Raw genomic sequence first — 27002 nt, 5'->3', positions numbered from 1 at the left:
AAGGCTTGGAAAGTGACCTTATGCTAGCAGTCCACTTCGTGCCGTTTTGCGTAAAAATACAACACTGTCATTACAGTGGTCATTATTAATCTAATTTTGACGTATCATACTGTTTAGAACTTTTACTCAAAACTGCTATACGTTACTTATTAAAACGTGTCGTATATTTGTACAAATTAAGATAATCTTACCTCGGACAAAATGGAGATCATCCACTGCTGAAGCGTGTGTGTCCTGCACGTGGCACAACGGACTACGGGCGGAAGTGTAGAATGATTGAAATGAAAATGCTTTCATTAGTTAAATCTATTAGATTTCTTCATTTTTCACGGTACTCATACATTTTTGTTAAATCTGCTCAACAAACTATTGCTTAATTTACTCCAAACAAAATTGTGTAAATTTAAATAACTGGACATCTCAAAAATGTTTAATTTTGCTTAGATTTAATCAAAACAACACATACATGTTTTTACTGAGTAATAGTTACTATTACTTTCCTATTAGATACTAATTAACCCAAATCACAGTTTTTACAGTGTGGGAGTGTGTCAAAAAGGGGAAAGTTGAGTTTTAACATTTTATGACTTTATTTGTGTGTTTAATAATTTAGGTATGGTAAAACTTAAGCTTGTAATGACCCAAAAGATCCCAGACTTTTTTAGAGAACCAGTGAGAAGTATAAATCGTGATTTTCATGTTTAAGCATTAATGATTGAAATAAACTGAATAGTGTTTAGAAGACAAAATGCCTGTGTTCATGAGAAGCTGAGTATCCGGTCGTTAAGTGATGACGTGACGAATCCTACTTCCGGGCCTAAAGTAGTCTGCGTTTAATATGGCTTTTGTGTTGTTAACATGTTTAATGTTTTGTATTTTCTTCTATTTAATATCAAAAAGCTCCTACAACAGTCAATGATCACTGTTGACCTCCCTCGGCTTTTATTACCACTAATCATTTATTTAAGCTCAGTTTTTAAAACCTTAGGATGTAACTACAGCCCAGCCCATGCAGCAGTATATGAATGACTAACCTCGTATTGTGGATGGATTATCTCAGTTGTTCTCCTGGCTGAAGTTTGGTCCTTTTACAGCATCCTGCCTTGCGATTACATTTGTTCCTGACCACCGAGAACACTCACGTTAACTTTTATTGAGTGGAAAAAAAAGTTAGCTTGTTTATATTATGCTAACATAGCTGTGTCGCTAGCGGTCACGTAGCACATCATTACATACCAGCTAGCCAAACTTCAGTAATCCTACAAACGTCACTGCTGTTTAGTTTTCTGTCTTCATTTATGTTGGAAGTGATAACAGAGCTGTATGTTTTAATTTGTTTCCAAAACCTCGCAGTTTTCATACACATTGCGAATGTGCTCATAATGAGTTGGCACTCAATCTTTTGAAGGTCATAAGCTTCGTTTGGCGTGATGGTCCGGACTGATATATTGCAGGTATTGACTTTGAGTGCAGAGGGCTAAATGCAAACACGCTTACACACACATAGATTATGATGAGAATAAGTCCCTGGGTCAGAGAGTCCTGAACATATATGCTAAACCAATTCTGAATCGCTAGAAGAACAATGAATAAAAACATTAGATTATCAAGGCTAGGGAGAGAGGTGTTTTGGTTTTCTGCCTTACAGAGAAAGGAACAGACACCAGACGAGGTCACGGAGATACGAGGATCCTTCGCAGTAGAGACAGACACAGAGACTGCCAAGACAGCAACTGGGGCCAAGGGTCATGGCGTTTGGGCTCCGACTAATCACCTCAAGAGGATGGATTCCAGGAGCACGGAATAACCATGAAGGGGTTGGCGAAAATCCAGGAACACCAGACCAACGAGGTTCGAGAGGCTCTTGGTAAAAAGGGGGACATGGCGGTGACCCCAGAATACACAGATCTTTGTTTGAAATCGGGGCAGAATAATCCCCTGATCTGTGCAACGACTGAAGGGTGGTCTAACCCCTGAGGTCGAAGAAAGAAGAGCAGAGTATCACCCGACTGAAAGACACTGGTAGCTGCAGCAATAAAATAATGGTTAAAAGCTCCTTGGACAGAGGTTCTAGTCTGAGTACGTTTGAAAGGTACAAGGTGGCACCAAGATGAGGTTGGGGAAACTGGAGCACCAAAATAAAGCTGTGGGAGAACTGGAGAGTGATGGAAGTGTCATCTGCACCTACTATTGTTGTTGTAATCATAGTTTTTCTTGCATCTGAACTGCGCAAACACAGAGGTCATCCCACATATGGTCCACCCGTTAAAGGGGGACAGAGGGCCTCAGGGCTAAGAAGAAGAAATGGACCTCGCAAACATGGATTCTAGGGTGTAAGTGATCTCTTTAAAAAGAGATCAAAGGGGGAATTGTGAGATTATTATATTATCGTATGCCACGTTATACCCATATTTAAAGATTGTGAAACTATTATGTAGTTTTAGTTTGCACTATTCTCCTGAATTAGAAGAAGGTGATAACTAGGGATGGGTATCATTTAGGTTTTATCCGATACCGGTGCCAAACCGGTACTTTTGAAACGGTGCCGGTGCTTAAACGGTGCTCAAACCGGTGCTTAAAGAATGGATAACACAAAATTGGTCCAAAAACCTCTCATGTTTAGCTGTTTTTTTGTAAAAAGATAACAATGTTAGCCTTTTCTGCAGCTATGGGGCATATATGGTATCACTCTTGGCTGGAAGCAGTGCTTAATCAATGGAAAAAACACAAACTTTGTCCAAAAACCTCTCATGTTTAGCTGTTTTCCACTTTTTCTTTGGTCATTTTAGCCTTTTTGGCCAGGGTGAAGGGAGCATCTGCCATCAAACAAGAAGACAGCCGCATGTAGCTATGATGGTGTTTGCTAGTTCACCTTACATGCATTAATGTAATAACGTGGTTAGCCTACTCAAATTACACACGAACAACATTAAGCTACTCACGCAGAGAAGAACGGCTGCTGCTGTCATCCTCATCCTCATCATTTCTGCTACACTGGCAGGGCTAGGGGCCAGGACTCTCCTCTTCGGGTTTTTGGGGGATGTTGCTAACTCCGGGTCCGATAACAGGCACCACTCCCGCAGTAGATGTGCTCGGTGTGAGGTCTCGCAGCAAGCTATCAAATACGGTGCATTTCTCGGCTTTTAAAAAAAACGCTATGCGTCGCCAGGTGTTTCATCGGATTTGAGGTGTTACCTCCTTTGACAGTATCACAGTATCACCTTAAAGCACTTGTTGCAGGCTGCTGAGTTTGCATATTTTGCCGTGAAGTACAGCCAGACTTTTGACCGCTTCGCCTTGGGCATTTTTAATCTGTAGCTCTGCTCTAAAAGAACGTACCTACCTGGGCCCGCCTACTATCCTCGGAAACGTAAAATGATTGGCTAGAATCTAAAGTGTATCACAGCTCAGAAAAAAAAAAGCACCGAAATAAAGCACCGAAATGTGCGCTGCTTTTCGGTCTGGTTACTACCGTTTATGTCAGAACCGGTGCCATCATGGCACCCGATACCGGTACCCATCCCTAGTGATAACTATTACATTTGTTAAACTGATTTGTATTACATTAGACTGCTGATTTATTGTGAATGAATTATATTGTTTTATGATGCATTATACTGTTGAGTTATAAGAAATACTGTTTTCAGAGAGTCAGGACCTTGTTTTCTGATAATAAAGGAGACAGAGAGCACATTCCACGGGAGCGTCACTCCCACCGTTGTTGAAGGCAGATGAAATAGGGAGCCAAGGCCATAAGTCAGGCTCGCTTTTGATTAGAGAGTCCCAAACATGATAGCTTGAACCCAGTTTGAATAATTAAGAGACCAATTGAGGAGATAAGATTGGGAGGCGTAGTAGGGAAAGGAGTGGAAACAAATTGAGGAGAAAAGAGGAGCAAAATTCTCTGAAGGAAAACAGAAGTACAAAATTCACACAACCTGCTGCACACGCATGAATCAGAGACACGGATTGAAAGAAATTTATCAAAATATTAATGATGAATATGTGTTTAATGTAATGGTAATGATGGTTATGAATAGTAGCAGTAAAATATTTCCCTGATCTCCACACCACCTAATTCAATTTCCAAAGATATGCACGTGGCACAGTAACAGTATCTTTAGCAGTAGCTCGGGACCTGACGGTAAATGTTTACTTTGTCTTTCTGAGATTTACTGATAGAAACCTTTGCAGAGAGAACAACGCAGTATGAACAGTCTTCTCACAGGTACTGATAAAGAAACAAATACAGAGTTTCTCTTAATTCTGCTTCAGTTTGTTTTCTGTAATCTTGAACTTCACATGTTAAGTTTACAGATGGTGAGCTTAAGTTGCCAGAATGTAATGTTCCTACAAAATACAGGCTAAGTGTGTACCTGTGTTAGGGTTTTAACTGAGGAAGCTCAACAAAGCCAGTCCTTCTTTGTATTAATTGACTTGACAAAACCAACAAACCCAGGTGAGAGATAAAGGGCATCACAACAGTGGTTATCTGTTTTCTCTTATTTTGATCTAATACAGGAGACATTAAAGTCACTTTAGCAAAATGTATTTTAATAGTTGAACGTTATTGGCAATAACCTACAAATATGACTGATCGGTGTTCTAGTTTGAGCCCTGCTAGCTCAATCAACAAAATGCAGTGAATGAACAAAAGAGAACTCTAAATCAAATCAATACTTGGTGTGAACACACTTTGCCTTCAAAACAGCATCAAGTCTTCTAGGTGCACTTGCACACAGTTTTTGAAGGAACTCGGCTGGTAGGTTGTTCTAAACATTTTGGAGAACTAAGCACAGATCTTCTGTGGACGTAGGCTTCCTCACATCCTTCTCTCTCTTCATGTGATCCCAGACAAACTTGATGATGTGCTCTATGGGGGCTGTACAATCACTTCCAATACTTCTTGTTCTTCTTTACACTGAAGATAGTTCTTAACGACTGTTCTTACCTGCAGAAAAAAATGTTGGTGCAAGAAGAACAGACAACTGAATATGAGATTATAATCTATATTGACTAATCAAAGTGACCTTAAGGTTCTGTATAATTAGTGTTTATTAGTGGTGTCCTTTGGTGTATTGCAGCGCTTAGGATTAAGTTTTACTTCAGTGCAGCTCAGTGATGGATGGAGGAAAATTCATTGTAGTCACAGAGATCCTTAACAGGGAGGAGAAAAAGAGTTACACTGGATCAGAACAGTAAATTCTAAGAAAACAATATGTATTTAATTTTATCCAACCAAAACCCTCTTTATTCATAAAGCACTTTAAAATACCCAGCACAGGACCAATAGAATAAAACAAAATGGTAAAAAAATACATCAAAATTAAAACAGCCCTATATTTAAAACAAGATAAAACAGCATAGAATCAAATAATAACAAACAAACAGAAGAGGCCTGTCTTATCTCTAAAGGCAGATTGTTCCACAGTTTTGGTGCTGCTACAGCACAAGCACAGTGTCCTCTATGTTTATGCTCAGTTCTGATTACATTAAGTCATCAGCTGGCATCTAAATACACATTTAGGGCGACCAAAAACCATCACCTCAGTCTTTTTGTCATTGAACAGATTTATCCAGAGGAGAGATGCATCAGTACAAACGATTTCATCCTTTAAACCTGGACTCTGTGAACGGCTGACTGTTCGATGTGCCAAAGAATAGAAAACATTATTTCCCATCAGACCATGAGCAACATTCAGGCATGTAACACTGTAACACTTTTATTTTTTACATATTCAGCAGAGAGAGTTAGCTGTGTGCACTACAAAAAAAGGCTGTTCCAATTCTCAGCATCGCTCCTATCTTTTCCTGAGTCCTTGGCAATTCTCCTTCTCACGATGACGTTTTCATCGAGGCTAAGGAAAGAGTTTAGTAGTGATGGGTCGTTCGCGAACTAAATGGCTCTTAGAGCCGGCTCTTTGACGTGAACGACGCGAGCCGGCTCCTTATCGCGGGCCGTCACGTGTTTTTTTTTTTTTTCTTTCTCTCACCCTCTCTCTCGCACTTTTTTTCCGCTTCACTCTACACGCCAGCCTTGTGCTTTACGCTGGGCAGAGGGGGAGGGGCGGTAGTTACACTCAGTAGCACACGAACAGAGCCAGAGGGAGAGAGAGAAAGAGAGCCAGGGACAACAACGTCACATTAGAAAGGTATAGTAATCATCCACAACTATTTTCGGTTGCAGATGATAAAGGATTCAGAAAGTTTATTCATGCGGGCCCATATGACAGAGAATAATATGCATGTTCTTTTTGTTTGAATATTATAATTTATATTTAATTGTGTTGTGGTTTGCAGTGTTTTGTGTTGTTTCACTTTAAATTTGTAAAAAGAAAAAGCTGAAAATTTAAATAGTTAAAAGTTGAAATGTGAATAGTTGATTTTTGTATTATATGATTTATTTATTACATTTTATGTGGAGTGAATAAATAAAAGTATATTTACGGTGGCCCCTAGAGACAAAGCACATACAAACTTCAAATCACGTACGAACTCTGAAGCACGTACAAACTCCAAAGCACGTAAAAACTCAGAAGCACATAAAAACTCAAAACACGTACAAAAGACAACAGAAGTGCTCCAGGATGCTAGGCGCAGTGTTGAGCTTTTGTTATCTTGTGGCTACACAAGCCAGCAAGTACGAACGACCGGATTTGGTGTGTGGTAGTAACAGGTAAATGAACTTTTTTTTTTTTAATTATTTGAATATATATCAGTGCCTGTATATAAATACACAAACAATACACACATGCTTTCAATTGTGTAATTTAAGTGATCTAGTAGCTCTGCTTTGGAACTTAAGTTCATGCTAGAAATGTGTTTTGGAGTTTGTACGTGTTTTGTCTCTAGGGGCCACCGCATATATTTATATATAAACATATATAAATAAAACCACTTTTTTTTACGTTAGTAATTCCTTTTGTGCATAATCTTATATTATTGTTAATAATAAATTAATTAAAGCAACAAAACAACCTGAAGAGCCGGTTCGGAGCCGAAAGAGCCAGCTCTTTTTAGTGAGCCGAACCGAAAGAGCCGGATCTCTAAAAAGAGCCGGAAATCCCATCACTAGAGTTTAGGGAAAGGAGATTGGCGCTAATTTTGAAATAACACCCCCACGTGGTTACGTTGTGCAGCTGAGTCACGTGACCGCACAGCAACAAGCAACAGCAGAGCCGGGAAAAGAGGGCGGAGCAAAGTGTGTGTGCAGGAGAGGAGTCGCGCAGAGAGAGCTGCTTTTTCATGAAACGGGAGTAAAGTAGTGAACTTACAGGAACATATACCACTACCAACGTTTGGATCGATATCTGCATCGATCTGCACACCCTTGTCTCCTGGATCGTAGCTGAGATCAACGTGAACCACGTGGGTCTCTGCTCCCTGATCTGTTTCCTGTGTTTGGAAAGACTTCCAGCTTCATCACGGAGTTTCTCTCGGTTTGTGGGCTCATCTAAAGGTAAGCACCGCGCTAACTTTAATGCGGGTTCAGTTCATGTTGAGTTTATCTCTGTTGAGAATAATAGATTGCGTGGGATACATTGGAGTTAGACAGACTGTAGAGTTTGTGATTGCTTGCAACATCATATCATGGCGGTTGCTAGAGGGAAAGAATATATATAGAAAAATAGTCTTGGAATATGAACAAAAGGATGGGGTGCAGGGCAGGAGAACAGCCAACCCCCAGGACAGGAAGCCACAGGTACAAGCCTGGGGGAGGGCAACCCCAGGGTGAATAATAGAGAGAGAGTAATGGAAGCCTACTGAGCAGGGGTGCCAAAGGGCTACCCCCGCTGCCCGTCCCCCCTTACGCTATAAAGGTGTGTGTGAGGAATGTTCCTCAGATCAGCCTTTAGAACAGGACTTCATAGGATGATCTCCAGATGCGTCTGTATTTTATTTACTCCCAGCCAGGGGCGATTCTAGGATCAGAGCTTTGGGGCTGCTGTCAGTCCCTGCATCCTTAAATGTTGTTGCTGCAAAAGAAGAATGGATTGGAATAAAAATAAATAAATACATATCCTAACCTTAATTACTGGGGGAGAATAATGAATGATGCCCATAGTGAGTAAAAAGTAAACTGAGTGCATTTTTTGGACAGAGTTTCACTTTTAATGTGTATAATGTATAATACAGAAACATTAAAAAACACTCCCAAAACAGAATAAATTATTACAAAATATTAATAAAAACTATAAAAATGGAGGCAACTTTGCCTGTGGTAGAATGTATACAATGTATGAAAAAAACCTTTACTGCAGATACTAATTTTACAAATTTAATAATAATAATTTTGTGTTGTAAGATTTATGAGTTTCGTGCTTTCATAGTGGTACTTAGGAGACCATGACATTTTTATCAGGTGCTACACACTGTAAAAAGTTTGAGAAACACTGATAAGTGTATGTGTGCTTTTGGAAAACATTTTAAGCTGCTGTACAGAATCTTTGAAACAAGCTCACTGAAAACACTTTTAGAATATAAACAGAGCATCTGCTTCTCTTTACAGCTCCTCACTCCACCAGAGCACCGTTTGGCACTTTCTGATAGTGTGCAAATGTGATGTACGTACTGCAGCAGTCATACAGACAACTAGATCAGCGGTCCCCAACCCCCGGGCCTCGGACCGGTACCGGTCCGTAAGTCGTTTGGTACCAGGCCGCGAGAGTTGAGGCTCAGGTGTGAAATGTATAGTTTTCAGGGTTTTTATCGGTTTTCAGCGTTATTTTGTTATCGTTTTTATCGTTTACTCGGTTTTCCCAGGTCTTTTCATGTGTGTTATGAATAAATTTTCTTTTTTCGGTACCGGTACTAGTTTTATTTTGTTGTATTTATCCGCGACACCTTAAAGGCCGGTCCGTGAAAATATTGTCGGGCATAAACCGGTCCGTGGTGCAAAAAAGGTTGGGGACCGCTGAACTGGATGGTCCAAAAGTTGGCCTACCTATTACTGGCTGAGGTTTTAATAGAGTTATGGCTGAACCACATAAATATATCATTAATTTTAATCTCCCCAATCAATTATAATGTTATGTTGGAATGTTGTTAAAGAGGGTCAAAAATGTTTCAACCCAGTTTGTTTAGCAGATTCGGTAATAGCAGCTTTAATATCCGGAGAACACAACTTCCAGATTGTGTGAGTAAAATTAGGTTTTCTCTCTTTGTTAGTTTAACAGTTTCTGTTTTGCCTCTCAGTTGTCTGTTTTCTTACCTGGTTCTTCCTGACCTTGTACTTTCTCCTTACTTTCCCCTCTTTCCTCTCTCCCTCTTTGGACTGACTATCATACACAAATAGATTGTATTCAGTTAGATGAAAAATTACATTAATATGAAAAAGAATTCTATTAAGATCACTAACAAAAAGTCCTCTCTCAGTATCCACTGCAAACAGGACAGTGGTCAAAGGAGCTTGCAAAGAAAAGCGTCTGGACTTCTTTAAGTTTACTTGAAGACGTTTCACCTCTCATCCGAGAAGCTTCTTCAGTTCTAAGGTCAAATGGTGGAGAGTCCCAGATATAAACCTAGTGGGAGTATCCCCCCACAGAGGGACAAAAGGACCCCCTGATGATCTTCTAATCGCCTGAGCCAAGGTGTGAAACTGGGTGTGGGTCCCAATCAGCCAGAGTTTCGGGTGTGTTCATTGTGAAACCTGGCCCCACCTTATCATGCGAATTCCTGAGGTCAGATGGCCCAGGATGTGAGTGGGCGTTAAGGCGTCTGGGAAGGGATCTCAAAACTGGATTATAGATGGCAGAGAGTTGGTGTCGTAAACCCCCGCCTCTGTTCAAAGATGGTCGCTCACAGTGGACATAGATGGCTTCTTTCACTCCTCTTTCAAACCATCTGTCCTCTCTGTCCAAAATGTGAACATTGGCATCCTCGAAAGAGTGTCCTTTATCCTTAAGATGCAGATGGACTGCTGAGTCTTGTCCTGTGGAGGTGGCTCTTCTGTGTTGTGCCATGCGCTTGTGAAGTGGCTGTTTGGTCTCTCCAATGTAGAGGTCTGGGCATTCCTCGCTGCACTGTACAGCATACACCACATTGTTAAGTCTGTGTTTTGGCGTTTTGTCTTTCGGGTGAACCAGTTTTTGTCTGAGCGTGTTGCTGGGTCTGAAATGCACCGGGATGTCATGCTTGGAGAAAACTCTCCTAAGTTTTTCTGATACACCGGCTACATAGGGGATGACAATGTTGTTGCGTCTGTCCTTCTTATCCTCCCTCGTTGGTGTCTGGTCTTCTTTTCTGTGCCTCTTTGCTGACTTTAAGAACGCCCATTTAGGATAGCCGCACGTTTTGAGTGCTTCCTTTACATGTGTGTGTTCCTTCTTTTTTCCTTCAGGCTTAGAGGGAACATGTTCTGCCTGGTGGTGTAGGGTCCTAATTACTCCAAGTTTGTGTTCCAAAGGGTGATGGGAGTCAAAGAGGAGGTACTGGTCCGTGTGTGTGGGCTTCCGGTAAACTTCGATGTTGAGTTTGCCGTTCTCTTCAATGTGCACAGCGCAGTCCAGGAAAGGCAAACAGTTGTCCTTTGTGTCTTCCCGGGTGAACTTGATGTTTTTATCCACAGCGTTAATGTGCGCAGTGAAGGATTCCACTTCTTGTGTCTTGATTTTGACCCAGGTGTCGTCCACATATCTGTACCAGTGGCTGGGTACTCTTCCTTTGAAAGAGCCAAGAGCCTTCCTTTCCACTTCCTCCATGTAAAGGTTGGCTACAATAGGTGACACGGGGGAGCCCATGGCACAGCCATGTTTTTGTCTGTAAAAGCCTTCGTTGTATTTGAAATATGTAGTGGTGAGGCAGAGGTCTAACAGTGTGCAAATCTGATCGGGTGAGAAGTTGGTCCTGTCCTCCAAGGAGCTGTCTTCTTGTAGTCGTTTTCTGACAGTCTCCACGGCCTCCGTGGTGGGTATGCAAGTGAAGAGAGAGACTACATCAAAGGACACCATGGTTTCATCTGGATCCAGGGTAAGTTTCTGGACCTTGTCGGTGAAGTCGGTGGAGTTCTTGATGTGGTGTGGGGTGTTCCCCACAAGAGGAGCAAGGATGGTAGCAAGGTGTTTAGCAATGTTATAAGTGGCTGAGTTTATGCTACTGACTATGGGTCTGAGTGGGACAGCTTCCTTGTGGATTTTAGGAAGTCCGTAGATGCAGGGTATGGCATCCCCTGGGTAAAGGCGGTGATATGTAAGGCGGTCAATAATTTTGTCCTTTTCAAAGTCTTGAAGGCAAGCGGGTTTATGACACCAACTCTCTGCCATCTATAATCCAGTTTTGAGATCCCTTCCCAGACGCCTTAACGCCCACTCACATCCTGGGCCATCTGACCTCAGGAATTCGCATGATAAGGTGGGGCCAGGTTTCACAATGAACACACCCGAAACTCTGGCTGATTGGGACCCACACCCAGTTTCACACCTTGGCTCAGGCGATTAGAAGATCATCAGGTGGTCCTTTTGTCCCTCTGTGGGGGGATACTCCCACTAGGTTTATATCTGGGACTCTCCACCATTTGACCTTAGAACTGAAGAAGCTTCTCGGATGAGAGGTGAAACGTCTTCAAGTAAACTTAAAGAAGTCCAGACGCTTTTCTTTGCAAGCTCCTTTGACTACGATGACCTGGATGACTGAGAACCTTCACAGACAAACAGGACAGTGGTAACAACAGTAGGCTACGGACAATCGTAAGTTTTAGATTTTAAATAGGCTATATAAATTTCAATGGGAGCAACAGGACGGTCAGATGTGGCTGATTTTACTACAGAGTAGGACGGATTGTAGAGTAGCAAACATCGTCGGAAAAGACGTTTTCAACACTGCAGGTTACCTGGGTGTGATGTTTTTCTGCTAAAAAGAAACATGGCCTGAGTCCTACCTAACTATATAAAAAGTAACTGAAGGTTAAATGCAGCTAACATGTCCTGTTTTAAGCCAGACACTCACACCTCCGCTCCCCTGCGTCTCAGCTACCCCCAAAAATGGGCCAATATCGCCCCTGCTCCCAGCGCAAATGAAGACGTCTGATTTTGGAAGTAAAAGTCTCCGCCTGATTGCTACCATCAAAAAGAATCGTACTCCAACAGCTCCTGGATGAGGTCTTCTGCTGCTCTCCTCGGTATCTGTTCACAGTTTATTGTGAAGACGTTGAGAAGAAGAGTGAGGCTGCGTCCACACTAGCCCGGATAGATTGGAAAACGGCGTTCTCTTCTGAAAACATTCCGTGTCCACACTAGCATTTTCAGTTGTTTTCACAGCGTTGCGCGTCCACATTGAAACGGCCGAAAACGCTTACGTGCCAGTACTGCGCATGCGTGAAACGCAAGAAGATTCGACCCGCCTCATTTCTGTCTGCTGCTTATTTACTTTCTGGTTTTCTGACAAACAATCATACTTTGGCAAAACATCCTACCATAAGTAGTTTATGCACATTTCTGCTGTCACAGAGTAATTCCAGCACAAATTTAAGTAGGTATGACACTTTGCAACTTAACTTTGCCCATCAGAATATGCTTGTAGCTCATATTCAAAACACCAGGACAGTTTGCCACTTAATTTTACCCGTTAAAGTATGGTTGTACGTAACATTCACAAAGATATATTGGTTTGGCACTTAATTTTACCTATCAGGGTATGTTTCTGGCTGTTATTGACAAAGGTAGGATGGTTCGCCACTGAATTTTAGCTGTTAAAGTATGTTTGTAGTTCAGATTAACAAAGGTAGGATGGTTTGGCGCATGTGCAGAAACAACGGGTAGGATGGTATGTCAGGTAGGATGGATTCCCAGAACACTGGCTCTTTGAAACGTGGCAGCAAAATGTTGAGGAAAAGCACAGAGTTTTTTAAATGGACTAACAATGAGGTGGACTTGTTGCTGTGAGTAACACAAAAGTAAAAAGTTGCAAAAGTGATTGAGAGTTAAATAATTTCAAAAAATCTGGAGCATGTACAGACTGATATTAATCTTTAATAGGACTGTCAAAATTGAGAGCAAACAAAACAACTGCTGTATAATGCCCTCCGCTATCTTAGTTTAATTGGTCACATGACTGCATCATAAGGTTAACATGCGTCATCGTTTTAGAAAGTTTTCGTTTCCACACTGCAACGCAAATCCACCGTTTTCAGATGTATTTGTTTTCAAGAGCGTTTTCAAACCACTGCGCTTTCCATCAGCGAAAACGCCGTCTCAGTGTGGACCGGATGCCAAAATGGAGAGAAAACGATGCATTTTCAAACAAAAACGCATTAGTGTGGACATAGCCTCAGGCTACACTCACACTATTCAGCTGGTGTTTCCACTTCAATGTAGTCCACGTCTATTCCATTAAAATATGCTCTACAAGTGTCAGTCCCATACTAAACACACTAATCTGGCTAAGTGTGTTTTGCTCTCCCACAAAACCATCTTCACCTGTGTCTCTTTCTTCTCTCTGTACTAAAACTAGAACCTCTGTTGTAATTTAACACTCAGTGTCTTCCGTGTTGGGTGATTCTCTGCGTTCTTCCTCCTCTTCTTACTTCAATCTCAGGGGTAGACTGCCCTGAGATATGTTTTTCCATTGACTAGGGGATTATTCTGCCCTTGCAGTTGAGATTTGAGATGGACAGATCCAATATTACGTATTGGTCCGATACTCACCTAAATTACTCGATCGGTTATCGAAAAGAAATACAAAATTTAATCCGATCTTTTAAATATCACAAAAGCACTTCACAAAACCTTGCGACATAGCGTAACCCAGCTCATAACCATAGCACGACGGAGCAGCATGCGTCACGTGATAGAGCAGCTGTGGCGTAAGAGAGCTGTCGGTGGTCTGGTGGAGCATTTGGAGCATCGCTACGAAACCAGCATTTCATCTCCGAGAAAGCTGTCCCGGAGAAAGCAAGAAAGCGTTCCCACGCTAAGCTTAACTACCGATATATGGAGCGACTGCCTCTTCTTCTCTCCCCCTCCCTCTCCTGTTGCTACTTCAATCATGAAACTGATCAATGATCAGCTGATTGGCTTTTCTGTCGTAGTCTTGGATCCTGGACCCGACCTCACGCATGCAAAACCAGTGTGCTGTGCTGTGAAGTTTCTCAACAATGACTTGCATTTTTGGAGATATGTTCGGCAAATAAACAAAAACGTCATATTGCCAGAAATGTCATCACTAAAAACACTATGTCGAAAATCAAGCCTTTTATCATCACAGTCTTGGTCTGCCAATAAACAATGGCCTAGTTTTTATTTTTATCTTTTGTAAAGACAGCATCTGTGAGGATCTCCTGTTGGTACTTCGATCATGAAACTGATCAATGATCAGCTGATCGGCTGACTTTCATCCTAAATGACTTTTATATCTCGTTCGGACTGGATTTTATATTCCTGATGGAAACTTGGCTTGGACGCGGTGAGTTTTCTTCTTTCTCGGAACTCCTTCCCCCGATTGTTCATTTTTCAGCTCTCCCCAGACCAATGGTAGAGGTGGAGGGCTAGCTTCAGTATTTAAAAACGATTTTCGCTGTCACCTCCCTTAAAGCAGGATGTCTTGAGATCTTCCAGTCTACGATGGGTCCACTGTGAAGGTGCAATAACATGGGGCCCACTTGTGATAACATTCTACATGCATCCATACAACTGGTGAACACTAAAGTGAGGAAATAATATTACTATTACTAATGTGATGTGATTTATAAGAAAAGAAATGTGCCACTACAACATGAATAACAGCGCTGGTAAATACGCACAGAAATGAACAACTACAAGATTAAGTCTGCATGGCCCACAAGCTCATGCGACCCTAGGATGTCGCTGTCATCTTCTTGCTCCTGGAAAAACATACATACATCCACCCTTTCCTTCTCTGCTTGGAGTAGGTGCAATCTGCGTATCAGTGTCAAGTCAGTGAACCATTTGTCCCCCATTATCAGTCCAATCTCAGTGCACTCCTCAAACATGAAAAGAAAAAAAAGAAAAGAACATACTACAAAATATAAAAATATGAAAGTCTAGTTTCAGGACTTGCCAAAGCATACTTGTCTCCTTAAACTGATAAATCAAACCAAAACGTATTGACAGGTTCCACTTGGTAAAAAAAAAAATGTAGCCGCCAAATAAATCCCCAAAACATTCATCCACCAGCCACACACATTTCAAACAACCCTAATGTCCTATTAGTTTCCTAATAAGTTCCTTTCCATGTAACCAGGTGTATGTCATGGTAAAGCCTCCCCCACACATTTGAATTTGAATTTATTTATTTAAAAGGGACAGTGCAGTTTGACATAGTCCAAGTACAAAACATGAAACTGATGTAACGCACGTAAGTTTATAGCTATTGCAAATTTTCAACAATTGTCCCTTGTTGGGCTTACAATCAAAATAAATACATTTTACCATAAAACATACATTTTCATAAAGCCAAAATACATCGTAAATACAACTACAATTAATAGACAATAAATAAAAATAAAATCATTAGTTAAAATGACTACATCTCTGATTTCCCTTTAACCAAACTTTAACCTTCAATAGAAAGGATCTGATGTCTGTAATCAATTTGATTTTGGTTGGAAGTGCGTTCCACAGATTGCAAGCCTCTATGGAAAATGCCGACTGACCAAATTTAGATCTGCAATATGATATCTTGCAGTTTCCGTTCACCATGCTTCTAGTAATACGATTACTATCTTGTCTCTGGATGTATCTATTAAGACACTCTGGGGCCATCCTATTTATACATTTAAAGACTAATTTAAGAAAACACAAATGATTAAAACTCCTAAAACTAAGTAGATTATATTTCTCTAAAATGTGACAATGATGCCAGGGCTGCACGATTTTGTATAAAATGAGAATCACGATTTTTTTGCTTAGAATTGAGATCACGATTCTCTCATGATTTTCTTTTCCAATATAAATATTTATTGCACTTACTAACTGCACATCAACTTCGTAACAGTTGAGACTGAACATAAAAACAATAAATGTCTCACTTGTAGGGATGGGTATTGATAAGATTTTCACGATTCCGATTCCAGTTTCGATTCTGTTTAACGATTCGATTCTTTATCGATTCTCTTATCGATTCTTTTTTTAAAAAAGGAGAACACTAAGGTCGATTAGCTTAGAACTTTGTTTTATATCTTCTCTTTGAACAAGATAGAAATTTAGGAGTAACATGGCCTTACAAACCCAACAGTGAGATCTTAAGAGATCCAGCCTATGGCTCTTCCATGGGGTGTCACAGGGTCCCCAGGAAAAAAAAATAGTAAATGTAAAATAATAAAATAAATATTCTTCTGTAGCAATAACAAAGTATAACATAAATTATTCTGTAGCAATTACACAAGAATATCCAGTAATGTCCCTGCCTACAATTAAACACATTCACTTACCGAAAATCGGGGCATCTGCTGTGGCAAATGGGTGCAAGCCTTTGACCACAAACTTAGTCACTGCTCGGTGACATTCGTCTATCCTGGCCTGAAAGGAGACGCTACCGGTAAACTGCAGCGAGAACTGCCAGCATCTGAGCCAGCCAGACTCTGTCTCTCTCATCATGGTCACCTAAATGCACAGTAATGGCAGGTTTTGTAATAAGGCAGATCGCGCTAACATAATATGCACTGTTAGTTGATTATTTACCTGCCGCATTAACGGGAGAGGACGTGCAAACGTTACCGCTGCTGCTGGGTTGAGATTCACGAGTCCGGAGCGGAATTAAAATTACGACATTCATTTCAGGTCATCGCGTGTTTTGTGAGCAAATGCTTTTGCATATTCGTAGTGTTTCCTCCCTTAAATGAAATATCTACTTTGCAAGTATTGCAAGTTGCCCTGTTGTCATCCGTTCTCGTAAAGTATAACCAAACTTTTGAGCGTTTGAGCCGCCATGTTTCCTGCCAGGTAAATGACGCTCCGCAACGCGGTGACGTCATTCGGGGCGACTGGAATCGATAAGGGGATCGTTTGCAAAAATGGCAAACAATTCCAAGGAATTGAAACAGTGGGAACCGGTTCTCAACAAGAACCGGTTTTCGATACCCATCCCTACTCACTTGTCTACTCCTACGTACAAAACGTCAAAATACTTCTAACAATAACGTTTTGAACAGTATTCTTTCCGTGTGTAAGCTGATGAGAGAGGTACGTATTAGGTATATTTCTTAAAATGTAAACCACAATTATTAACAAAATATAACACTTAGTTCGGCTGGACCATAAGTCTGTCGTTGCCGTGAAATGTTGTACTGCTTGTAATTCCGTCTCCACCCTTGCTCGACACTGCGTGTATAGAGCAGGTAGTGCAACGTTTGAAAAATAGTTGCAGGACGGCACTGTGTAGCGTTTGTCTTGGGTGTTGATCATTTTCCTAAATCCCTCGTTTTGCACAGTGTTGATGGGAGCCACATCTTTAGCCAGGTGATAAGTGATAGCCTCCGTAATTTCTTTGTGCCTGGGGGAGTTTGACGGGTATGGGGAAGTGCTGTATAAGGTTCCCGTTATTGATGTTTGGGTGGTTGACGGGGACGGATTTTCTCCTGTCACTTTCTTGGCCTTTACAGCTTCGTCATATTGCACTTTATGGTGACGTTTAAGGTGGTTATACAAATTCGTAGTGTTAGCTTGCGGTGCTGCTACTATGGCAAAACACAGCTTGCAAATGATATCTTTTTGACTCTCATCATCTTCTTTGAAACCAAAAAACTTCCACACGGAAGAACGAGAACCTTTTCTTAGAATTAATCTTACAGTGGGGTTGTCATTCTCACCACCATCAGCGAGCTTTTCCTCTGCACTCATTGTGGTTTCTCCCCTCAGGCAGTTTCTCTCGCGTGCGCTCCATTGTTTTTTCCCTGCCAGCTGGCTTCTGTATCACGTGGTATAAGGCTCTGCCCTTGTCATTTGTTTAGCAGGAAGAGTGAGCGCTTGTTTTCATGCAGATTATGTCCCGGAGCAAAATGCGGTACAATCGTCATCTTTTTTTTCCCTTATTTTTCTTTCTTTTTTTACATCGTTGTCATTTGGAAATGAGATTGCACATAAGTATGAATTGAGATCGCGATTTTTCTAGCATGTAATTGTGCAGCCCTAAATGATGCCATCGAACAGATTTGACATAGGACACAGATCTTCAAATTAAAACAGGAAACATGAGATGCAGACATGACAATACAAACTTGATAACATAAGACACGCAGCATGAAACACAAAGGGTGAGGGAAACTTAAATACAGGGGAAGAAAATAAAAGAGAAATCTAATAACAAAATGAACTTCGCTGACCTAAAGAACTTAAACATAAACCATAAACCATTGTAATTTAGCGCCCAGCTATCTTTCTGAACTACTACTTCATACAATCCCAACAGAGCACTTAGATCGTGCAATCACAGGCTCCTAGCACAACCTAGGACTCGAATGAAGTCGAGAGGTGACCGGGCCTCTGCATCCGTGGCACCTAGACTCTGGAATAACCTCCCTGTTCATATTCGTACTGCCGAGTCTATCCAGTCTTTTAAATCACGTCTTAAAACTTATTTTTTTACTTTGGCTTTTGATTCTGTTTAGTTGGCTGGTCTAGCTTGTTGTGTTGTTACCTATTGTTTGTTGTCCTCTTCTATTGTTTGTTTTAACTGTCTCATGCTTTTACTGACTGTGAAGCACTATGGTCAACACTGTTGTTTTAATATGTGCTATATAAATAAATTTTGATTTGATTTTTGATTTGATAAACATCAAAAATGAACTAGAACTCAAAACACTGGTTCAAAAGACCCAGGAACGTGACAAATGCATAAGTAACTGAGCTGCTGAAGCAGGTATATAGTGCTGAATTAACTCAAAACAATTCAGATTAGCCTTGACCGTCTTAGCAATCTTCTTTACATGCTTGTCCAATTTAAGACGTAAATCAAAAATTATTCCTAAAAACTTAAAATCTTTGGCCTTCTTCGTTCCTTACATGGATTTTAAACTCATCATTTATCTGATCATCAGGAAGAAGAAACTAAGAATCTGTTAGTCTCACTCATTTAAACCCTCTGCTGCATTCTGTTCACCCCTGCTATCATTCAATCATCTTTCCTAATATAATATTAGTCCACTAGTTCATATATCGCTTCTCATCTCACTAAGTGAACCGAACAAGATGATAAAATCAGAAACACAGATTTAAAATACCATCTGGTATTCATGAGCTTCATTGCATGTGTGTGTATGTGTTAGTAGGAATAAAACATTCTGTGCTTATGTATGTCGTTTTAATTACTTTCCCCTTTTTCTGAAACAAATCTCTTTACTACACCTTCTTGTTTCAGAAACACCTAAAGAAGAAGGTCTCTATTGTAGTCAGGCACAGCTAAATTCTGCTTGTGAGTTAACCTAGCCAACCACACTGTGTGTTGTTAACACCTTCAACATGTACCCCCTCTATTTGTACCACCATATGGAGCCACACACACATCAAAATACAGAATTCTTAGATGCTTAGATGATGAATTGTAGAATAAATTCTCCATTTGTAAAATAATTTTAGAATTCCACATTAACAAAGTGAGTTTCGGGGAGCTAGGATGGTAATGAGGTGCTTGAAATGTTGTAGGTGGCTGAGTTTATACTGCCACCATTGAGACTGATCGGGACTCCGTCTTTGTGGATCTATGGAAGTCCATATATACAGGGTGTAGCATCCCCTGGGTAAAGGCGGTGATGTGCAGGGGGGTCAGGGGTTTTTCCCTTTCAAGTTCTTGTAGGCAACTAATGACTTTCTTTTTGTAGTTGCTTCTGGGGTTTCACCTTGAAGCTTCATAGGTATTGTTGTCACTGAGGAGTTTAGTCATGTTTATTTGCTCTGCTTCTTTTTGTCAGGGATAAAATACAAATATATACTTTTTGTGTCCCAGCTGAGTAACAGGAGGAGAAGAGTGGTGGTGCAGCAGAGGAACACTTTCAGCCATTTGGACTCAGCTCAGCCACTACAGAGGAAACAATGACTTCAACACAAAAGGTGAGAAAAACATCACAGTTACACTGTTATTGAAACTGTGTGCACAGCTGGTCGGTTTTTAAAAACCTGTTAACAGCAGCTTTATCTTTTCCATCCTGGGCTCCTCCATATATCCAGAATCTACATTCACAACCAAGAACCACAGAAGTTACAAGAAAATACAAAGATCATATTTTCTCTACACACATTGAAACAACAATATCATCAGTTGAACTCACAATTTTTTCTGAAGTAAAAGAGTTTCTCTACTGATCGATATTTCTTCAATAATGCCATTTCCATTACAACTCTCATTGTAGCACATCATTGTAATGTGATACTGTCACCAGAAGGTGGTGGTAACACACCTACAATGTGTTTTTGTTTGCATGTTTGATTCCACCAATGGAGGGAGTTTCAGTTTGTTCCACGACTGCATTTCACTCACTGCCTGTGTTTGTATCTCTGTCACTGCAGGACCAACATGGAGCAAGAAGTCAGCGCTCTCAGGAGGCCGACAAACCTCACAGAAGAAAGGGAGAGAAAACATACAGCTGTGATGAATGTGGGAAGTCTTTTACCCGGCCTGGAGACTTAAAAACACACCAACTCATCCACAGTGGAGTTAAACCTTACAGCTGTGACTTGTGTGGAAAGTCTTTTACCCAGGCTGGAAACTTAAAAACACACCAACTCATCCACAGTGGAGTTAAAGCGTACAGGTGTGATGAGTGTGGAAAGTATTTTACCCTGGCTCAAAGCCTAAAAACACACCAAGTCATCCACAGTGGAGTTAAAGCGTACAGCTGTGACTTGTGTGGAAAGTCTTTTAACTGGGCTGAAAACTTAAAAACACACCAACTCATCCACAGTGGAGTTAAAGCGTACAGGTGTGATGAGTGTGGAAAGTCTTTTACCCTGGCTCAAAGCCTAAAAACACACCAAGTCATCCACAGTGGATTTAAACCTTACAGCTGTGAGTTGTGTGGAAAGTCTTTTACCCAGGCTGGAAGCTTAAAAACACACCAAATCATCCACAGTGGAGTTAAAGCTTACACCTGTGACTTGTGTGGAAAGTCTTTTACCCTGGCTCAAAGCCTAAAAACACACCAAGTCATCCACAGTGGAGTTAAAGCGTACAAGTGTGACTTGTGTGGAAAGTCTTTTACCCTGGCTCAAAGCCTAAAAACACACCAAGTCATCCACAGTGGAGTTAAACCTTACAGCTGTGAGTTGTGTGGAAAGTCTTTTACCCAGGCTGGGGGCTTAAAAACACACAAACTCATCCACAGTGGAGTTAAACCTTACAGCTGTGAGTTGTGTGGAAAGTCTTTTACCCAGGCTCAAACCTTAAAAAGACACCAAATCATCCACAGGGGAGTTAAAGCGTACAACTGTCACTTGTGTGGAAAGTCTTTTAAATATTCTCATCAGCTGAAAAAACACCAACAGATCCACACCAGAAAGTAACTCTACAAGTGCAGTTACTGTGAGGATGTATTTAGTTTTTTTATCTGTCATTTTAACCTGATTGTTTGGAACAAATCTGATCAGTAAACTTATGGAGTTATACTGAATGAACTGTTTAGAAAAATGAAGACTCATTTTCTCTCAGTAAGCTGAGTGTTGTAATGTAAACAGTAAAATGTAATTGGACGTTGGCAGAGATGCTCTTTATTTCAGGCAACGTTCAGGATAAAAATGTTGAAGGAATTCCCTGACTTACAATGTCTTTGTTTAGAAGTGGAGCAAAGCACATGGATCCATTTCTCAACCCTGTCGTCACTGTGGTGGTGGGAAAGAGTTTCTCTGTGATCTTTGTAGAAAAACTTCCAATCATCAACGGGACCTAAAAACACATCAGCGTAGCCACACTGGAGACAAAATGAACTACTGCAAAGAGTGTAGGAGAGGCTTCCACACACCAAGTACATTAAAAATACATGAACTCTTCCACAGTGGGGTTAAAAAGCACATCTGTCACCAGTGTGGGTCATCCTTCACCACTGCAGGAGAGACACCATACAAGTGCAGACACTGTGACAAAAGCTTCTCACAATCAGGTCATCGTAACAAACATGAACGTACACACATGGAAGTGAACTTCAGCTGTGACCAGTGTGACAAGAGCTTCAGGAATCTCAGTTCATACTCCGAACACAAACGATCCCACACTGTAAATAAACTGTTTCACTGTTACCAATGTGCAAAAACCTTCACTTCATTATCTGCTCTGTGCAAACATCAGCCTGATCATGCAGGACTGAAATCACTGGATCACAATGAATCTGAAGAGAGAGAAAGATCCTCTTCTGGTTTCAGGGTCAGACTTAAAAACCTTGAGATCAGGCTCCACAGAGTTCAGATGGAATCTCCTGTAAAGAGTGTCAGCTGATGTCACACTTGGATCTGATGAGGTAGCTCTGATTTCTGGACCTGCAGTGAATAATCCTGAATGTTACATTTAGGAAGCTGCATGTATAGATATGCATATCAAGTTTATTTTTTTTCCTTTTAGGGATTTAATTCTCTAAAATGTTATCCCTGTTACATTTTATTCTTTGTTCCCTTAGGACACAGTAGTGTTTAGTAGTTGTATTCATTTTATGTGTTACCTAAGTTAAATTTCAATCCTTCATTCATATTTAATCTTTTGCTGTGGTAAAATCTTCTCTTAAATCATTTTCTCCCAAAACTACAAATATTTTCACAGCAGTTGCTCTTAAAGCCTCCAAAATGAACTAAATCTGTCCACCAGCTTTGAAACAACACCTGCTGTGACTTTATGTCCAGAAAAAAGAAACTCAAGCTAAACTGGTTTTGGGCTGTACTTCCATGTAATGCCAGTTTGTACCAGAAGATGAAGCAGTGAGTCAGTGTAACCTTTATTCAATAAGGCAAAGACCACATTCGTATTCACAGTGGCAGCAACGAAATGTTGAAAGTTAAAAACAGCAGCACACATCAGGACCAATTTAAAGATCACAGGTGACTACTTTTACTTAATTCAAATTCCTTCAAATTTTTGGCGCCTCCTTTCACTTCAGTGTATTTACTGTATCCTTGAAGTCCACATGTTGTTTTTTAATGAATTCATTTTGATCCACATGTTCTGCAGCTGTTTTCCTGTTGATTTGAAGTTTGTATTATGAAATCCTGATAATGTTAAAGCGTCACTTATATTTGATGAACTCTGTGTAAAGTTTGTCTTATTAAACAGTTTGGTGTGAAAAATGAAGAAATGGTCTCAGAACAAGTAGTTTGAGCCCTGATTTCAGATTCAAACTAATTTAACTGTTTTCAGTGGTACATGTGGAGGTTTATCAGAGGAGGCGACTTGGCTGTTCTCCACTCACACAGAACAGGGTTCCTGCAGCTCATTAAAAACTCTGAAATGATCTTCAAGGAGAAAACTATTTGATTTTTCTCAAAAACGTGCTGTGGGCATGACGTTTTTAGAGAGTGTGTTTAAGATGCATTGTGATTAACATCTCACACATTCCAATAAAGCAGATGTTCCTGCATTGCAACAGCACTTTGCAGATGTGTTCTCCCCCCTGCCCGTGTGCACGACTCTCATGGAGCACCACTTTGAAACGCAGCTCATTGGCAGATTCCCTTGTCTGCAGAGTCCAAAGACAAAAACGGCCTTCTCCACTCTGTATGGTTCGTACCAATTCGTCACACTTCTGTTTGGCTTGTTTGAAGCCCCGGCCATTTTTCAGCACCTCCTGTAGCGATAGCTGCGTCCTCACACTGCATATGCTGTTTCCTACCTGGATGATGTCGTCATTCATAGTGATACCTCGGTGGAGCATGTGCAGTGGTTGGTCACAGTCCCGGATTCCCTGAGGCAGGCAGGGCTGATGGCAAACCCGAAGAAGTGTGTGGTTGGATGGAGGGAGGTACAGAGTTCTTTGGTACAATTTTGAGACCCCATTTGAAGACTGATTACACCACAGCGACGTGATGAAGGCTGTCCCAATTCCAAATGCGGCCGGAAATGCGCCCTTCATTTCCCCGGACTTGAAGGATGAGTCAGGTGTATCATTCGTGGCCCAACATATCCCAGAATTCATAGCGCAGCTTTGACTGTGGCTAATTTAAAAACAAAAAAACGAAAGATTGCAGAAGCGTGGTGGCCGAAGAGTAAACTTTTAAATGTAAGTATTGAATTTTTCAACCTCATCAGTTAACGCTGTCCATGCAGATATTATAGATTTGTAAATGATTACGTAACAATCTTGTCAACACAAAGTTCTTTATTGACAGGCAGTGGGGAGAGGGGACACTTGGGCAGTGCATTTACTGCATATAATGTGTTATCAACCTTTTCATCTTTTCTCATTACCCACAGCTACATCCACTTCTGTTGGGCTTAGGCTACTCACTAGGGCTGGGTATCGTCAATGATTTCTATAATCGATTTGATTAAATTCAATTTTGACTCAGTAACTGTTTCAAAGTAACTGAGGATAAAACAGAACAACAGCAAGCTAAGCGTTTTTCAATTTGGCATAATTTAAAAAAAATTATTAAACAGCAAAAATGAAGCTTTCTTTTGGTCGGAGAGGAACAAAAGCTGCTGCTCAGAATCAGTGAGATGTTGACTTTCTGCCCCGACGGCGTGTCCGTGTTCATGTCGTCGGGTGAGAAAGACGACATGTCACTGATGCATCTGGTCCGCGCTTTGTGTTCACGTCTTTGTGTGGAATCTGTTCAGCTGCTCTCATTTATTGTTTTAGCTGTTTGGTGGTCATTGAAATAGTTTTGTGAGCTCCCTGCGTTTCTGGCAAAATACATTTATATTTAGAAATCAATTCAGGATTTAATGAATCAATATCCCATTAATTATCGCGTTATTAATCGATACCGACTTGGTATCGATTCGATACCAAGTCGGCATCGGTATCGGATCCATTCTTGCCTGGTTAGATTGATTCTTTACTTTCATTTCTGCTCTTGTTTGCAATGCTGTGCATTCGGCAAAGACGAAACAGCCAGGTCACCGGACTCGCTGCTCCCGTGTCAGCAAAGAGCAGGCAGACTTTGCTCCTCCTCCCCCCTCTTGTGTTTAGACGTTACGCTGTCATGTGACGTGACTTTGGGGGATTGTTAAGTTGTTTTCATGTATATTCACCAGTTGTTTTTGTTGTTGAGAATTTTAATTGTAATTGTTGTATTATAGTTTCTCAACAGTACTTGTTTCTGTCCTGTTCCTCGTCTGCCGCTCTCTGCCTCTCACCCTGTTTGGTATCATCTCAGGTTTGTTATTTAGTTTTCCCAGTTTAGGTTTCTTTAGTTTATATTCCTCCCCCATTGCCGGTTTTGCCACTACTCCACTTTGTAAATAAACATCACTACCATTATCATCTACTGCTTGCATTTTGGGTCCTTTCTCCCTCCAACACCACACGGCTCGCCTCGGCAGCCGTGACACTTTCTTTTAATTTGTTTATCGGTTTGCATGCACTTTTTATTTTTCTAGATTTTTCTAAAAAATAGATTTGAAAAGAATTGATAACTGTAAACCACCACGGCAGACCCAATGGCATTTTCATGCTTCGCAGCATCATTCATTCTTACAAGTCATCCGGCTTGTAAGAATAAAGGCTTTGCACCCCTGATGATCCACCAGGACAAACTCAGCAGTGTGTAAGGAAGAGGAGGAGGAAGAGCCAGCAGCAGCTGACAGATGGAGAGAATAGACAGACTGTTCCCTGTTTGGAAAGGACTGCTAGAAAAGTTTAAAATAATTAATTGTCTGTCCTGAATCAGTCTTATTAGGTAATGTTAAAATACTTTTATCATTTAAGTGTTTTCAGTGTGGGAGAAAGTACTCAGGGCCTTCAAGTTACACACTATGAAAGGCAGCAACAAGTTTAATATTCAGAAACCTAAAGTATGTATCAGCAGCAGAATGGACCTAAAAATAAATGTCCATGTTTGTTTCAGTTATATGAAGCTTTGAGTATTTAGCATTAGTAGTACTGCTGTGTTTGTTGAATAATATTGCTGTAATTGTTTATATGCTTTATATATTTTGAGGTAAGTTGATCTGTAGTTGTTGGAGTGATTTTGTTAAAAGTTGTCATTGTTGTACTTAAATTTGTAAACCTTGTCTTAAACATCAGGTACATTCCATGTAAAGGTTCTGGTTTCCTTATTTAGTAAGGAATGTTTACTTCCTGCCATTTATGGGCTCACCTGTGCTTGTATATTGTGGACCGTTAAGGGGGTTAAACCAGCCAAGCTTCAGACACCAAGAACCACCAATGCCTGAGGGAATCAGCCACCGGCAGGGAGTGTGGTGAGAGGAGATGGGCCTCCATATCTCAGGGGGCCTGAGATGTTCCCAGAGAGGTGTAGTCTAAGACCTTACCTGACATATAGACACAGACGTACAGACACAAACGTGCATTCCCACCCTCATGCACACATAAACAAATACTGGGCACTAACCCAATGTGGAGACAGACACAAATGGACAATCTACACCAGGGGCGATTCTAGGATCAGAGCTTCGGGGGTGCTGAGCACCCGGAGAGCTGCTCAGCCAGGCAAGATAAACTTTACACGTCACGATGAGACTTCTTCCCTGTCTCTGTTAGTCCCTGCATCCTTAAATATCTCCAGTTGTCTCGAGTTCTCTATAACTGTCTCCTTGGTGCATTTAAACCCCTGGTCCTCCATGTCCTCGTTGTCTGTTGTCTTCTTCTCCGTTATCAGTCATCATAATTTTACCATCTCTGTGCAAGTCTGCAAATTTCTTTATTAAATCATAAGATAAATTCATCAAGTCTCTCTGTGCCTGGGTCCTCGTCTCAAAACATGACCTCACTGTTTTGTACATTTTAACACAATTTAACCCCCACATTTGAGAAAGAAAAACAAAACAATTTTTTTGAAAAGTCTGTAACAAAACCATCAAATCTGATAAAGGTTATTTAAATGCTGCAAAAGAAGAATGGATTGGAATAGAAAAAATACATATCCTGACCTGAATTACTGGGGAAGAATAATGAA

The 27002-nt window shown here is 40.8% G+C and overlaps 2 protein-coding genes across 2 annotated transcripts in view; one reads left to right on the top strand and one right to left on the bottom strand.

The window, feature by feature from the left end:
* LOC146389750 (neural cell adhesion molecule 2-like) overlaps positions 1 to 27002 on the bottom strand; it is a 631716-nt gene that overhangs the window by 326926 nt on the left and 277788 nt on the right. The gene's annotated exons all lie outside the window — the stretch shown is intronic.
* On the top strand, positions 7021 to 23230 carry LOC146389760 (uncharacterized). The gene is made up of 3 exons (XM_084913269.1): positions 7021 to 7459; positions 19894 to 19997; positions 20454 to 23230. The coding sequence occupies exons 2-3, from the start codon at positions 19980 to 19982 to the stop codon at positions 21444 to 21446; spliced, it is 1011 nt and encodes a 336-aa protein (XP_084769395.1). The 5' UTR covers positions 7021 to 7459; positions 19894 to 19979; the 3' UTR covers positions 21447 to 23230.

Source organism: Perissodus microlepis, chromosome 3, assembly GCF_051167445.1.
Source record: "Perissodus microlepis isolate ML-2025 ecotype Zambia chromosome 3, ASM5116744v1, whole genome shotgun sequence".
NCBI lineage: Eukaryota > Metazoa > Chordata > Actinopteri > Cichliformes > Cichlidae > Perissodus > Perissodus microlepis.
Note: the sequence above shows the minus strand (reverse complement) of the source record. Positions and strands in the feature narration are given on the sequence as shown.